The sequence below is a fragment of the Alligator mississippiensis genome, chromosome 4 (assembly GCF_030867095.1).
Source record: "Alligator mississippiensis isolate rAllMis1 chromosome 4, rAllMis1, whole genome shotgun sequence".
Lineage (NCBI taxonomy): Eukaryota > Metazoa > Chordata > Crocodylia > Alligatoridae > Alligator > Alligator mississippiensis.
The window spans coordinates 177,996,334-178,012,318 of NC_081827.1; the positions used below are offsets into that span (position 1 = coordinate 177,996,334).

Below are 15,985 nucleotides of genomic sequence, written 5' to 3' on the forward strand. Positions count from 1 at the left end.
GTACTATTTTATGCCAGAGTAATTTATTGTGATTAAACGCACATGTAGATGCTGACTGCAGGCATAAATTGTACCCAGTCAGCCAAGGCAGCAGAAGGGCTGACTCCTTGCCTGTTGCCTAGCTAAATGGCTCTGCACTTTCAGTACCCTTGTGCCCCAGCCAGCTCCTCTGCTGCCTGACACCATCACCCAGAGCCTGGGGCTGACCCCGACTCTCTCCCCATCCCGTATCCCCTGCCAGCCAAGGCCTGCTCTGCCCCAGCTCAAATTGTTGCTGTCCTGGGACCACGTGTAGACACTACTCCTGGGAGTAGTTTTCTCTGGTTCAAACTGCTCTGGAGTTTATTGCTTCTCATTATTGCATGTGTAGACGCACCACAGGAGAGTTAACCCTGCTAATAATCACATGGTAAGGTAATGATCTATGAGAGTAAGAGTGGTGGACACAATCCTAACTATGAATTAAGCCTCAATTTAATGTTCTACAAGCATGCTAATTGTTGTCAGAGTATTGTCTAGCATCTCTCCCAATTCTGGGACGGTCCAAATAAAAGATACAACCACACACATATTGCTGCACACACTTTCTCTGGACTGTCACAGCTACCACACTACAAAAACTATTACAAATGCTGTCAGGCCATCATGGCTTTATGCAGTTTCTAAGCACAGCCATAAACCAAGGACCTAAATTATTTTGGACTGTATTCTCTTTCCTATGTAGAATAGTTCCTCAATCCATGAGCCATCTCATTCATTCCAATAAGATTGTAGGTAGTACAAAATATTTCTCCATTTCTATAAAAGTTAACAGAATCTGGACCAAAATAAAAACAGTTTTTATGTTATGATTTTAGCTACCAGCTATGTAAACCTGAATCTATGACTAAGCTCCACACGCTTCCCCCCGCCTCTACTTGCAAGTCTGGGGAAAAAATTACTCCTGTCCAATTTATAATGGGTCCAAGTAACAGCAAGCAAAGAACTTCCACAAACTCTTTTAGCTCTTTTGGGCAGCTGATAGTTACTTTCCAACATGTTTGGTTCGAGTTCTTATGCAACATGAAATTTGCTTTTCATTTTGTGCAACTGTATTTGCATCCATATATAGAACAATCATGGGAGTTAGGGATATAGCCTCTGAATCAGAACTTCCTAGACCTTTAATGCTGGAGGCTGCAAGTGAGTGAGGAACCCTGGTCATACCCAGTTCACTCTCCGTTTCAGCCTCCACTCTCTGGTACTGTGTGACACAGGATACAGGGCAAGATGGACATATGGTTTAACAGTAAATTGTAGGTCTTATGTTGTTTTGTACTGTAGCTTTAGGGATTCTATACTTTAACAAAAAAGTTTGTCTTGGAAAACAGCATATTTTCACAGAAGAGGTACAGCAAGGCTCTAGTACAGCACAATTCCCCATGTGTTTCCCCAAGTACCTCAGTGTCAGATTTTAATGATATTTAGACATTTAAAGTTAATTCAGGTGCCCACTACATACAGAGCCCTTAATACCTTTGAACATTTGGCTCTTAATCCATTCCTAGAACAATCTGGTGTAAAATTTCCATGACCATTTATTCTACCTTTGGCTTGCCTACAGACTGCCTACTCTACTACTCCCACTGACTTGTACCTTGGTATGTGAATAGGGGATGCAAACCTGAGGGATTATTGCTTTGTTGCACTTATGTGTCTTGGGATTTCACATGAAAACACTAACAGTTGAATTCTTAAGCCACTGAAATATTTAGTTGGTTGAACTCTAGGCTAAAATGTCACAGGCTCAGTCTCTAAGCTATTATGTATTCTAACAAAGCATTGGAGAGGCTTTACATTTCTGCCAACTAAAAGAACTAAGTCTGCTCAGATATGTCTGCTGCCTACTGGCCATATTTTATTTAGAGTGTTTGAGGCAGCTCTGCCTCTGGGACTTTCGTCTTTGGAATAAGAAGCTTAAGCTATGGAAGAGACTGCAATTAGCCTACAATGACATAATAACCAAAATAAAGTGTATACAGTCCATAAAAGCAAAATAAAGACAGCTGATCTCCCATTCAAGTGTCAGTGAATATTATTTAATAACTGTCCTTAAGACAACCTTCAAAGAAGATCTCCAGAGGCCTAGACACTGGTACCCAGGCATCCTTCCTATCTAGCTTCTGCATCTAGTTTAAAAAAAAAACAACAACAACAACAAAAAACTAGAGACATCTGGAAATGACTGTACAGGCAGAATTAGCAAATGTTCTGAAGTAATATCTCTAGTAAAAACAAGCCTGCATGTTGGTAGAAAGAAAAAGGCACAACAGGGAAGGTATGCACTGCAGCAATGCTAACTCAATTTTAAAACATTCAAAGAAATAAACCCAAACCCCAATATCAAGGCATTTCAACATCCTTCATCCCTGTCCTTACCAGGGGAAAAAAAAGTCCTCAAAAACAGGAGAGGGGAGAAAAATGGATATATATTCAATGAAAGGCAGACATCTGAAGCTGCCCCAGGGTGGCTGAGTACATGTCTGGGTGGTCACCAAACAGTTGTTTGCTCCTATTACAACCCAACTGCATTTTTGGTAGCTTTGAGACAGGCTCAATAAACCTTTCCAAAATGCCAAAAAAGCCTGCTGTTGAAAACAATCCCCATGCTAGGTGACCAAGCCTGTAAACTAAACTCCAAAGCTCTGTGGACACAGATACATGGAAAATACACAGATTTTTCACTTAGTAATATAACGGTTATTCTAGTTTGATGCAATAGCTTGCTTCAGCATTCATTCTTCTGGAAACCTGGCTATTTGCAAGGAAACCAAATCTTTCAGCCATTAAATGTGACTGATGAGTGGCATGGCAATACTGGTACACCCCTGTCATGAGGTTTTCTGCCCCAAATTCATTCCAATTTTTGAGATAAGAGGACACCATCAGTTGGCCCATCAAGATTTTTTGTCATCACTACCTCACAATTTTTTTTTCCATGCACTGCTTTTAGACATTAAACATCTTTAATATAAAAGAGCTCTGATGAAGAGATACGGTTCTTCAACAGCAGTGGTATGTGATACAGAATAGACCTTGTTCTGGTAAAATAAGACCTTCTTTCCCCTGCTCTGTGGTATCTTACTGTTGATTATAGTTTAGGCTTGATTGCGTTTGACCCTTGCATATACCTGCTGGTTATACAGAATAAATCTCAACACCCTCTTTTTCCTTCAGCCCTCCTCTCTCAAGGTAAAATGAACAATTATTATCTTTGAACCCTGCCGTTGCTTATTTTATACTAATATTCAGCATCTGTAGTAGCCTTCTGTACTAACTGAACCGTCTCCTCACTTTGCATCATAGAAATGCACTGACAAGCTACTGCTGGCACACTGGAGAACATCCCTTGTAACGTGTATGATTCTTTTGCTTTTAGTCCTTCTGCAAACCAGTACTGTCAAGAAAGCAAAGCAGTGTACACAACTGAGATGCACATCTAGCAACTAAGAAGTGACAGGTCCAGTCAAGCTGTGACTATAAAGAACGAAAAGGGCAACTATGTAGCATGCAATATGCAGTTTCAAGGAAAGCAGATGTTTGTAACACTTTTCTTTGTGAAGAGCCAAGCAGTTGAGCCTCATGCTGTAACATGAGGCCAAAGCTAAATTAACCTTTCAGTTATTGAGCTATGGAGGAAGATGGATTAATTAAACTTTGCTTCTTCCTCTCAGTAAGCCACCTTTTGTTTCAAAGAATTTCCTTCTTTCTCCCATGTAGTTCATCTGTGAATATCACTCATTGGGCGCATCTGCACATGCCTGTACAGTGACGTTGTTACTGTGCTGTGCTTTAGTACTTCCTTTTGGAAGTACTAAAGCATGGTGCAGTAGCAGCCCATACTGTACTGTACACCGAGCACATGGTTATTTTTAGGTGCCACTTTGCTGTAGTGGCATGCTGTAATGAGGGATCTCCCTGCTGCAGTGTCACGTGTAGATGCGTCCATTTGGTCTATCCTTCTTGGAATGCTAGACTGATATCTCAGTATTCACATTTTCAAATGTGATATTTCACCTCCTTCTCCCAAACACACATATGCACATGCATGCTCATGCACATTCCAATCATCAAGTATTCTAGGCTATACTTTTCCAAGTAGGGTGCTTAAACCTAGGCCTCCACTCCACACAAGAGCTTGAATTTTGGATCTGATCCTAATTCTGCTGAACACCAGTGGAAAACTGTAAGTGACTTCCATGATGAGGAGTCTCCCCAGCTACCATTAGTAGTGACCTGTACTACTGATCATTGCTTCTCTGCTTCAGCTGTTGCACTATATCAGCTCCCTATACAAAGCTCTGACAAAGCAACAGCAAGTGCCATGGAAAGTCTGATCAGGCTAAGCCAATGCAAGCTATGTCTCAATAGAGCCTGAACAATCAGACGCTTATAGGATCATAGGAAAGTGGGGCTGGAAGGGACCTCACAAGGTCATCTAGTCCATACCTTTGCTTAAGGCAGGGCCATCCCTGACTAAACCATCCTAGCCAGATGTCTATCTAACCTGATCTTGAAAACTTTCCAGGAGGAAGATTCCACAATTTCTTTAGGTAGCCTTTTCCATTGCTTGACCATTCACATAGTCAGAAAGTTCTCCATAATCTCCAACCTAAACTTCCCCTGCTGCAGCTTGAGTCCATTGCTCCTACTCCTGTACCCTACAGCCAAGAGAAAAACCCATCTCCATCCTCTCTATAATTGTTCTTCCAATGTTTTTAGGCAGTTATCAAATGCCCCCTCAGTCTTCTCTTCTCCATTCTAAATAACCCTAGTTCTTTCAGCCTTTAAGCCTTGCCTCCCAAATCCCTATTTATTTTTGCTGCTCTACACTGAATTCTTTCCAAATTGTCCACATCCTTCTTGAAGTGTGGGGCCCACAACTGGACACAATACTCAGGTGAGGTTTCACAAGTGCTGAATAGAGCAGAAGAATGTTATGCAACATTTGGAAACAAAGGTGGGTTATTTTTATATGCATGGAACAATGGAAATGTTTGGTAATAAATAATAACAAGCATAATCAATCAAGAGAGTGAAAAACAGATGGAAAGGAGGTTTTTCTGAGAGAGAAGAGGAAAATGTTTTCAGACACGGGATGAGGAAGTGAACACACTTCTTAATATGCCCTACAAATACCCAGAGAGAAATAACAAATATTTTCCTGCTGGCTGCTTTCCTGCTGACACACCACAGCCTGAACTGGGTCCCTCTAATGCTAAACAGCAAGCACATCTATATGCATAAATGCACATTTATGCATTAATTTGCTTTTCCTAATGCACATTCAATTTAGTACCTCCAATGTAAGGTACTAAATTAATGAACATTAGGCTTCCCGAATGCACAGGAGCTCAAACTCATTTTTTAGGTCTTGCTTAATGCTCAGTAGCCTATTGTACTGCACATTAGCATAATTGCACTTTTTTTTTTTTTTACATACTGCTTTAATGCTCAGTAAAACAGGCTACTGCGTATTAAAGCATAAATATAGACATGCTCAGTATAAGCTACTGGATTTGGACTAAGAGACAAGACTTTCTGGTACATGCTGTAGGAAACGCATAACCTCTGCAAACAAGCATGCACTCACAAGTGAATTATATTTTCACACAACAATTAATAATATTAGCAACTTTTAAGTAGTTACTGTTAAATTGTCCTTGGTTCTCATTCACACCAGATCCCTGTACACCACTCTGGTAGAACAGAACAGCCCTAAAATGTATGTAAGTTATAGTTCTTTAACAATTGCATAATACATCATTCCTTGTGATCTAATATCAAAATTATGTGCTGTAGGTGTGACACTGAATATCAGCATGTTGATTGCAATAAATAAATAAATAAAGCACTGCTGAATATGGGTTGTATCAAGGGTAGATTTATGGTCTATGTCTATGCTGTTTTTCCATGTCAAATGAGCTAGGGACCCTATCTGAACGATGATGGTTTAATTCAGGCAAATGTCAATGACATCCATGGGACTTACACTTGAGCAAAGACTACAGAATCAAGCCTTTGATACGAAGCATATCATAGCACTAAACTGTATTACACTACTGCCACTGTGGTAGCTCCTGGCCACAGCAGAACTGTGATGTTTCCTAAAGGAGGGGCAACCCCTGCCCATAAATAAAGAATTTTTATCTTCACAGATAAAGGCTGGTGCCCTGGTGGTATATATCAGGATCTGGTGGGCAATTTGGATTCAGATAGGTCTAGAAACCTCAGGTCAGTCAAGCAGCTTGTACAGGCAATAGGCTGAAGAAGCAGGTCGCATGGAAGAAGTCACTTAATCATTCTGTACCCAGATTGAGATTTATTGGAGAAGGGATCTTTCTCCTGCCTTTCTTCAGGGACACCATGGTAAAACTGCTTTATCCTGCTTTAGCCAAGAGAAATATTTTGGTTGCTACCTGGCCAGTACATATTATGTTCTTGCACAGAGTATTGGAGTTAATTAAAAAGGTTACCCAATAATCTTAGAAAGACTAAATATTCCAATCCTGTTTCTTGCATAGGAATTGGTACTGCTGCTTTATGAGAAGTTCTATGTTTCTTTGTTTAGTTGTGAAATTTTAAATAATTGTACAAACTTACCTTAGCTATTTGGACACACCAGTTTAGCAGGAGCTGGGAGCCAATGTTATCCTTATGTTCATGAACATAGTCCAACAAACAGCCATGAGGCATCAGTTGAGTGACCAGCTGAATGGTAGGGCTCAAGCAGACCCCCAAGAGTCGTACCAGGTGTGGATGATCCATGCTTGCCATAATAAGAGCTTCCTGTAACAACAAAAACATCCCAAAGATATTGTGGCTTTCAGAGGTTCCATTTACTGAAGATTTACAGCTCCCTGTGCAATATCAGAAAGTATTTTGTAGCTCCCAGGTACTACACTGGTTTGTGTTATCTTCCTGTTTCTCATGAGATAACATAAAGCACTTGTTGGTAAGATCCAATCTGATGAAATTTATGTTGCACAATACTGAACAGTAGGCCAGGTCATCAACTATTGTCAATCACTCCAGCTCCATGGAAACCTTTGCATGGAAATTCTGTGCCTTCCTGCAAAAAAACAGCTGACTATTGCTTTGACAGACCATTAAAAATGTAATGGTGACCATATTTATTACATGAGACCATTATCTGCTTCAAAGATGCAGTCATTAACATCTACCTATAGGAATCATTCCCCCAAAAGTTGCACAGGCCACTTGGCCCTGACCAAAGTTGCACTGTGGGTGTGTCTACACATTCATTAATGCGCAGTAGTTACTGCACATTTAATTTAGTACTTGCTTAATGAAGTACTAACCAAATGCACAGTAGCTTGCACTATGGTGCAGTAATGCTGGCGCACTTTTTTGTGATTCTTATTGTGCAGTAGTGTAATACTACTGCACAACAGTATATTAGCACTTTTTTGCCTGGCACGCTACTGTACAGTGTTTTTAAGCTACTGCTCATTAAGCATCTCATGTAGATGCACCCTGTAAGAACTAAATGTTACCTCTCTGTACTCCCACAGGATGTGGACCAGCCTGGCATCAATCTAGCAAAGTACTAAAGCCCACCCTCACAGTTAAACTTTGCTGGAGCAAGGCCCTTGTGTTCAGCATTTGTAGCAATATGATGTTAATGGGAATTTTCCCTCAAAGACCATTTTATGCTTTGTAAACAGCATTGAGAGTGGGATAATTAAGAATAGGATTGTCAAACATGCCTAAATAATTAGGCTTACAAATTCCAAGGAAGTCAGCAGGGCTTATTCCCTTAAATCACTTAAATGATTGTAGAAATCTGACTCATTGAGTTCAGTTCCTGACTCTAGTACCTTCCCAGGTGACCTCAATCCAGTCATTTCATCTCTCCATTTGTCATGCTATTAAATAGTCCTTTTGTCCCACCTTTGTCAATCTGTTTAAGACTGCAAACCCTTCAGGGCTGATCCTGCTTCCTATAATCTATTTGCCCTGCACCTAGCACTAGTAAGCCCTGATTGCAATGAGCCTTCCAGGAACAACTGTAATAATATTGACAGCAGAGTCTGCAAGTTGTGTGTGTAAACTCAGTCCTATGGTTCTATCCCAAGAGTCTCCCATTGGTTGCAAGACAGGCAGGCACCACAGAGCAACTGGAATCCTCCTACAAATCCATAGTATAGGGAAAGCTGCCATTACCACGACCCTGATTTCAGGAAAGGGGACAGAAAACATTTATCTCTGATTTACCAAGATCAGCATTTCAGTAGCAACCATTTCACTGAGGCAGAGGAACAATGAAAAGTGAGAGAAGAATGGGGCTTTGTGAAGCTATTTCAGTTTTCTCCCCCCAAAAACGTATAAAGAAATATTTCTGACAACTTAAAGAATAACAACTATAATAATACCACGTGGGAAAAAAAAACAAAAAAACCCACAATGCTAAAAAGTTGGCATCAGAGGAACACAACAAAAAAAGAAAAGACTCAAAAGGGTTTTGGTTTTTTTTCCTACATTAAAAAAAAATCCTGGCAAGGAGGCTGGGTTTGTATTAAAGAAAATTGCTCATCACAGTACAAAGTGTATTTGAAACCAAATTGCGGAGTATTTGCATAATAGTTCTCTTTTTTTGAAAAAGAAAAGATGAACAAGACACTAATTGTAGGTTTTATTTTTTTTTCATAAAGAAAATAGCAGATGGCCTTGTTTTTTTTCTTCCTTTTTCTTTTGTATGTAAAGAAATTTGAAGGAAAAAAAAAGTCTATTCAATAAGATGATTCAGAGGAGGAGGTCTGAGGAAGATCCCAATACAACAGAGGAGAAGGGGGAGCCTGGTTTAAGTAGTTTGTTTCATGTTAAAATTAATATAGTTCTCTGTTACCCAACTCTCTATGGGGTCTCATAGATGCAATTTTAGCCTCTTTCTGCTGTCACTAGAAAATGTCACTGAAGGCCACCAAAATAAATACATGTTGACAGGTGTATTATCCATTTTCAAGAAACAAAATTACTCTGCCGTTCTTTTTTCTTTTACCCCATAAATTCTCTTGGAGATGCATTAGAGAGTTTTTTCTCCCCACTCTTATGGGCAAAGTAATAGTTGTTTCACTAGGAACTTTAAAGTAGGTGTATCTTACTTTATAATGAGGGTTAATTAGAACACGGGCAATATTTTTTCATTCACTAGAAGATGAGGAGGGCCAGGACAAAAAGCTCTGAAGCACGTGTCCCGTTAGTTTCTGGCCATATGCCATTTGTCACTCTTATTTGAGTCTGACGGGAAAACATTTCTGTACAATAATAAAAGTAAGGAGCATCATTTGTCACATCCTGGTATTATTAAGAAATTTATATTTCCTCACAAGTTTGGGACAGAGATTCTGGAAACAAACAAATTATTTTCAATAAACTTTTTAAGGGCTGTTCTATAATAAATCAAGTCTTGTAACACAGCAAAACCTTCAGTGTAGCTGTAACCCATCAGTCTACAATGAATATTTATTTAACACGAATCCTGCCTTCACAAATATTTCCTTGGTAGTAAAGGTATTTGCATCACACTAGCATTTAGGGCCAGGTACACATATTACATTTTTACCTGTATAAGTGATCAAAAACCAGTCCATACCCATAAAAAAAACCCAGAAATTCAGCACACAGACCAATTTAAAAAGTGACAGAACCTGGTCTAAGATTTGCCCCACCCCCTCCTCCTCCTCCCATCAAAGGGCAAATGTGTATTCTGTTTGCTATCGATCTAAACTACGCTGCTTGCAGAAAACCACATAACTTTGATAGATTCTGCCTTGGGCTTTTTGAATGTCTGCACCTACCCTAGAAGATTCAACTGAGACCAGTGCCCTAGTGGGTTAGGCAACCAGCAAGCAGAAAGTAATAGTCAGATCCTGATTGGAAGAGTTATAGTCTAAGTAGGAGACAGACAAACAACAAGAGAAAGGAAGTTTTATGATGGGAAAGAGTATGCAAAACCACCTCAGTAGCTGCCCAAGTCTAATGTCAAAAGCTATGTAAATAAATAGAGCTAAATCCTATTTCACCTCTACTCATCTAAGTGGCACTTAGGTAGCCAGTGTAACTGTGTCATTGCAGTGTAACTGCAACTTCTGGCACTTATGCACAGTTTGGAATTCAGCATAGCTACATTCACTCTGACCTTCCTTACCGGGCACAGTCCGTAGGCTTCACTGTGGCTGCATATGTGCAGGGGGGGGGAAATTGCCTGGATATAAAAGTAATGCTGCTCAGGTCCTGAAACTTTTAGTTGCAGAAAAAACACAACTACCAGATACTTGATGCCACAGGAGGAAAAGGAAGGTAGCCTTTCTAGATTATAGCCCAATAGCCTAGTGGTTCTGACCCTTTCCCATGGAGCAGAAGACCCAGGTTCTTGACAACCTTCATCCAGAGGGAATGTGAACTTGCTCTCTTTGACTTCCCGGCACAGTACTCCAAGCACCAGGCCACAGGCTAACTAACACACCAAATCCTCTCCAGCTCTGTTGTTGAAACTGAGTGGCACAGGTAAGGTAAGGAAGTGGCAAAAAACTCAGGGGGTGGCTCAGTGAGATGGCCGCTGCCCTAGAAGGGAGAAACCTCTGCGTTCTAGTCTAGGTTCCAGGCCCAGCGCTATAGTGGAAAGACCTGTCTCAGTACTCTGTATTTTACCCAGTGAAACTTAAACACAAGGTGCAGTGGCTCAGTTTCAGAAAAAACTGGGGTACAAAATGTTACAATGGAATATACAAGTTTGCACAGAATCAATAGTAAAGCTGGCAAAATGAGCCAGTATCTCCTCAATCCCAGGTCCAGTATTTTGAGAAAAAATGATGGACAAGGCAGAATAGAACATTATCATACATAAAGCATCTCCATATGTTAGAATTTCAAGAACAGGAGTGTTGACACATTCTACAATATCATTTCAATATCTTGCAATTGACAAAAACAAGCAATCATTTTGGTGGCAGTGAGTCTTATCTGAGGTTCTTAAGGTATATGTCTATATTGTTTCTGCAACACTCTTGAGCTAACAAGTTTTAAAGCTAGCTCGCATAGGTCTTCAACATTTGATTGCTGGCGGCAGTGATTGTAGTGTTGATAGGTAAAGGTTGGTGAATGAAGGCCTTAATTTACTATTGTGCAGATAGTTTCCAGGAATGTTGTTGTCGTCTGCCTCATCCCAGGGAGAATGGTGAATAACTGCAATCAAGCCTTCTGCCTTTAATTTAGCATTCTGATGCCCATATGTGGTATTTTCAATAAAGAAATTATTTGCCATATAGCTCATTCCTTTCATCTACTATTTTAAAATTAACTTAATTATTACCAGCAGACATATTAAACACAAAAATGTGATTTGTATACACAGCCTTATATTAACAATCCATGTCAATGTTATTTTAATGTGTTATACTGATTCTACTGTCAAGGACATTTAATGAGATACTCATGTTACCAATGAGCATGGTTTTGTTGATGCCACAAAGCCTTTACAGAGCAATAAAATAAGCCATGAGAAGGTTAATAATGGCTCAGAAAAGCTTGAACTACCAACTCTGCAGCCCCAGAAACTGGCACAAATATCAAGGAAGAGTTCCCATTTTATATAGAAAATCATAGGGGTTAGGGTCACAAGCCAATAGCCAAAGGGAGGGAACAGGTAAAAGGTAAAGAAACATCAATGCTGTGGTAACAAAAAACTCAGTATCTTAATTTCTCCCCACACAGAGTTGTCACCAAAACTAGTCCCTGGATTGCTCAAACAGCCTCCCCAAGTCTGAGTCCAGTTCCTTCAGTCCACAGTCCTGGCTGACCAAGCCAGAAGCATCTCTACCTCTACTGTGCACTCCTCTGTGTAGGGCTGACCAGGTTCCCTGAGCACACTGCTCTTTCTTCCCCTTAGTCCAGTTTAACAGTCAGTACAGCTCTCCAGACTGCCCCCTCATTCCTCCTGCTGTTACACACATTACAGTTACATTGCATTTGTACAAGAATACAATTCTTCCTTAGGGCCTTGTTACACCTTATGCTGTAAACCACACAAATGCTGATTGGCTTAGTGCTAGCTTGGAGCAGTCACACCTTTAGTCTAGAAACCTTTTCTGACAGCACCTACCAGCACAGCTGTGACTTGCCACTAGAGGCTGGTGAGCAGGAAAATCCCTTCCAGCCCTACTTCTGTATAGTTTCATAGTTTCTAGGGTCGGAAGAGACCAAATGTGCGTGCAGCTTGCTCCTGTGTCCGCATGGGCAGCAGTAGAGCCCCACGCCCATAGTCTGGATCTAACCACAGCCACCCTGCCCTAGCAGCAGGCTGACCCTCCCCCTGCCACCGAAGCAGCCACCGCCAGCTCTCCCCACTGTGTGTGGATTCAGTGCATGGAGCAGGGTATTTCTGGAGCTGCAGGGGTAGAGCTCAACATTTCCTGGAATCCAACCAGCTCTGAGGGCTCTCTGGGGCTGGCCTCATTCTCCTCTGCTCTGCAGGACTTGTGGGGTGGGGGGAAGGAAAGGGCATAGGGTCCAGCAATGGCTGCTTGCTCAGACAGGCTCAGCACTAGTGGGGAAATGTGTCCCATGCTGCTGTTCCTGGATCAGGGGGCTGGAGGCTGAGAGAAATAGAAAAGCTGCAGCTTCAGTCCTTGAATCGCTCCATGAAGAGAGCCCACAGAGAGTGGGGGAGGATAACTATATCCAGGGATACTGGAGGACTTCAGCTTGAGTGGCACATCTGTGAGAAGTAGCCACACCATAATGGAACAGAAGCCAAGTTGTGCGGATCAGAGATAATACTGCCCTGGAGTGGCATAACTTTGAGATATATAATGAGTGCTTTAAACCACTTTACAATGTTAATGTGAAGGCAGTCCAGGGGTTAAAACTCCAGAAGCTGCCCAAAATTAGCATGTAATAAGGCCCTTAGACTTGCATTTCCCACCTCATTTTTATGAATCACTCCTGGAAAAATAAAGGTACTTCAAATGCTGACTTTCCATTGTGCTCTCCATTTTGTTGGAAGCCAAAACATGTCCTATACAACAGGTGAGGGACCTTTATTGACATTCATTTTAGAATTTGTATTTAAATAAATAAATAAAAGACTTATGCCTGGAATAGCCATCTGATCTGCCCTGGGGTGGATCCAATTACAGACTGTTGTTTTCAACACGTTTTGTTGGCAAAACCTCCTAATGGTTACATCCCAAAAGGCCTTACTAATTTTTTACCCATCATCTGACTTAGTCATAAGCAGCCTACAAAAAAAAAAAAACTAGATAGCATTTCTATAAGATGGATATACCTATACTTACAAAATCAAGCACATACATATTCATATGTTCATGTAGTGGAGATGGTTATGTTGTTTATAGCTAAGTTTCCCTAACACTTCTCAAGTTGTCTTAAGCATCTAGATTTGCCAAATTAATCATTTGGGCTGAAATTTCCATGTCAACTGATTGCCTCTGGAGAAAGTTTTTTGAAACTTTCAGCGGAACCTACTGAGTCATTTCCGACAATGAAATTAGGGGAAAGTATATTGTTTTTTCTTCTGTTAAAATATTCTTGCAAGCATTTTCTTAGGAAACTCATTTGTTCATTCTTTAGATGAAAGACTTCAAATCTAACCAGTGGATTAACCTGGTGTCAGGGATGTGTTTTCCAAAGTTCCCATGGGTACTATCCAAAACTTGGCCCACTTGTTAGCCTCCAAAAAGGAGGTCACAACTTGCACATGCTCTGTAAAGGCTTGTTATACTTGGCAATAACATACTCTAACAATTCAGGATGTGGATGCTTGACACATTTAATCTGGAGTTTTCTTCATTTACTCTAGTGAGACAGCCAAGTGGATTCATGACAGATTTGTGGCAGAAGAAATGTGTTTTTCTCAAGTATAAAGTTACTTCTGAGGAAATCAAAAGAAAATATAGTCCAGAGAAAGTCCAAGGTAAATGTCATGTGTCTACTATCCTTGTCAATTTCTACTTGATACAGTTTTTGTGAGTAATATTTTTGATTGGACCAGTTGCATGATTGAGATAGCCAGTTGCTCCTTGACCTCTCCAATGAATGGTCAGACAGTGTAATAACACCTGCAATCAGTTTGGCAGAGGTACTGTATGTCTGCTCCTTACTACAAAGTAAATTTAGGGCAGAGTAAAATCAGAGATAAATTACTCTGGAATAAATATCTCGTGTATGCAACGGGTGTGGGCAGATCCAGGATTTTGTAAAGGAGGCATGAGAGCAGCAACCGGAGCTGCAAGGGTAGCTGAAACCCCGCTCCCAGCTTCGCCTCTCAACAGGCCATTGTGGGAGCAGCAGCTAGGGACTTTTTATAAACTCCTGAATCAAGTGACACCCCCAATCACTCCCTCCCTTCCCCCTCCCTATACTCAGCAGCATGTCCCCTCCCCACTCATTCCCTCCTCCTTCACCTGCCACTGTCTCCAGCTGACCCAGAGTGAGAGACCGCCAGAGCTGCTCCTACACTGCTCCAGCTAGGCTGCATAGGGAGTGGGGCTTAGCCAGGGATAATGGCAGTGACAGTGGTGGTGGGTAGGTTCCTCTTCCCTGTGCCTGCTCCTGGCCTGTGGGGAATCCCCTGGGGGGTGGGATCAGGCAAGGAGAAAGAATCAGCCCTCTGTTGCTACCACTGCTATACCAGCTGAACCGACACACTCTGGCTGGAGCACAGCGGAAGCAGCTCTGCAGTCACCTGCCCTCCTGGGTCAGGCAGGGGCAGCAGCAGTGGTGGGCAAGGGGGTGGGGGAGGTGATGATGAACAAGGAGGAGAAGGGGTGGGGTAGAAATTTATCTAGTTCAGAGACTTGAAAAAATTCCTCAATCATTGGTCCAGTGGAACGGTTCAAAAAGGGATGTGTGACTGTGCCACTGAACCTGCTCTGGATCCACCCCTGCACTGGGTATGCTTCACTTGGAGTTGTAAGGGAGAGAAGAACAGGAGACAACAGACAAGGACAGATCGGGGTAACAGGAATACAAGGTGTGGCAAAAATGGTAAGCATTCAGAAAAATCATGTCTGCTCTTTGAATGTCTCAAGATGGACATTCAAAATTAGTTGACACTTGCCAAATTTGGCTGCAATTTCCAAATTTGAAGAGAGTAAAACCACCCAACTCAGAAGGCATTATTTTATATCAATTTGTTAATGTTTGTGAACCCTCAAACTAGAATGAGACCATTACAGAAATACAAGGGAGAAATAAGTAGTTTTGTATTCTGGTCAAGGATTTTAAATAAAGGTGACTTGGACCATACTTTGAATGAAGATGTAAACAAAAATCCAATAGGGACCATTCACTAAATGAGGTGGGGTCCTGTAAAAAAACATTAGGCCCTATACATAAAAAGTATTACTTTAAGATGCATTCATTTTGGTATTTCCTGCTTGCCATTGCAAACCTCACCTTCTTGCTGTGTTGGGTTCTTGTCTACCAACCTACTTCTCATTCAACTCTATTAATAACAACTACAAATCCCCAAGAAGAAAGAATAAACCAAACTCTTAAAATCTGCTCGTGAGACAGGCAAAACTAACAGCAACTCTCAGAGGTAGAGAGATTATCATAAGGAATACCTACTGGCAACCACTGGAAGATGTTTCCATTAACCAGAGCTCAACAGCACAAAAACCAGAAGTAGCACAATGTATAAAACCTCTCATAACTTTTAGAAGCATTGAACTAGATAACCACATATTGTGAGTCTTCTTCAGAAAACAGTAGTTCGGTTATTTCACATTTCTATCACATCTTCTATCACGACAGCTTGCAGCATCTTACAAACAATGAATTAAAGCCTCATAACAGGCTGTCACCAGATGCAGTGTCTCTTGAAGATGTGGACTTGGCTCCACTTCTACTAAATTAGTTCACTTTCCTCTGGGAAAAAAATATCTTGTTCTAGATTCAT

The 15,985-nt window shown here is 41.1% G+C and overlaps 1 protein-coding gene across 10 annotated transcripts in view; it reads right to left on the reverse strand.

Moving 5' to 3' along the window:
* ERBB4 (erb-b2 receptor tyrosine kinase 4) overlaps positions 1-15,985 on the reverse strand; it is a 1,202,068-nt gene that overhangs the window by 170,601 nt on the left and 1,015,482 nt on the right. For all 10 annotated transcript variants that reach the window (XM_059727137.1, XM_059727134.1, XM_059727130.1 and 7 more), the window contains one exon: positions 6,643-6,828. In XM_059727137.1, the coding sequence (XP_059583120.1) occupies positions 6,643-6,828 (186 nt within the window). The remainder of the gene's footprint in view (positions 1-6,642; positions 6,829-15,985) is intronic.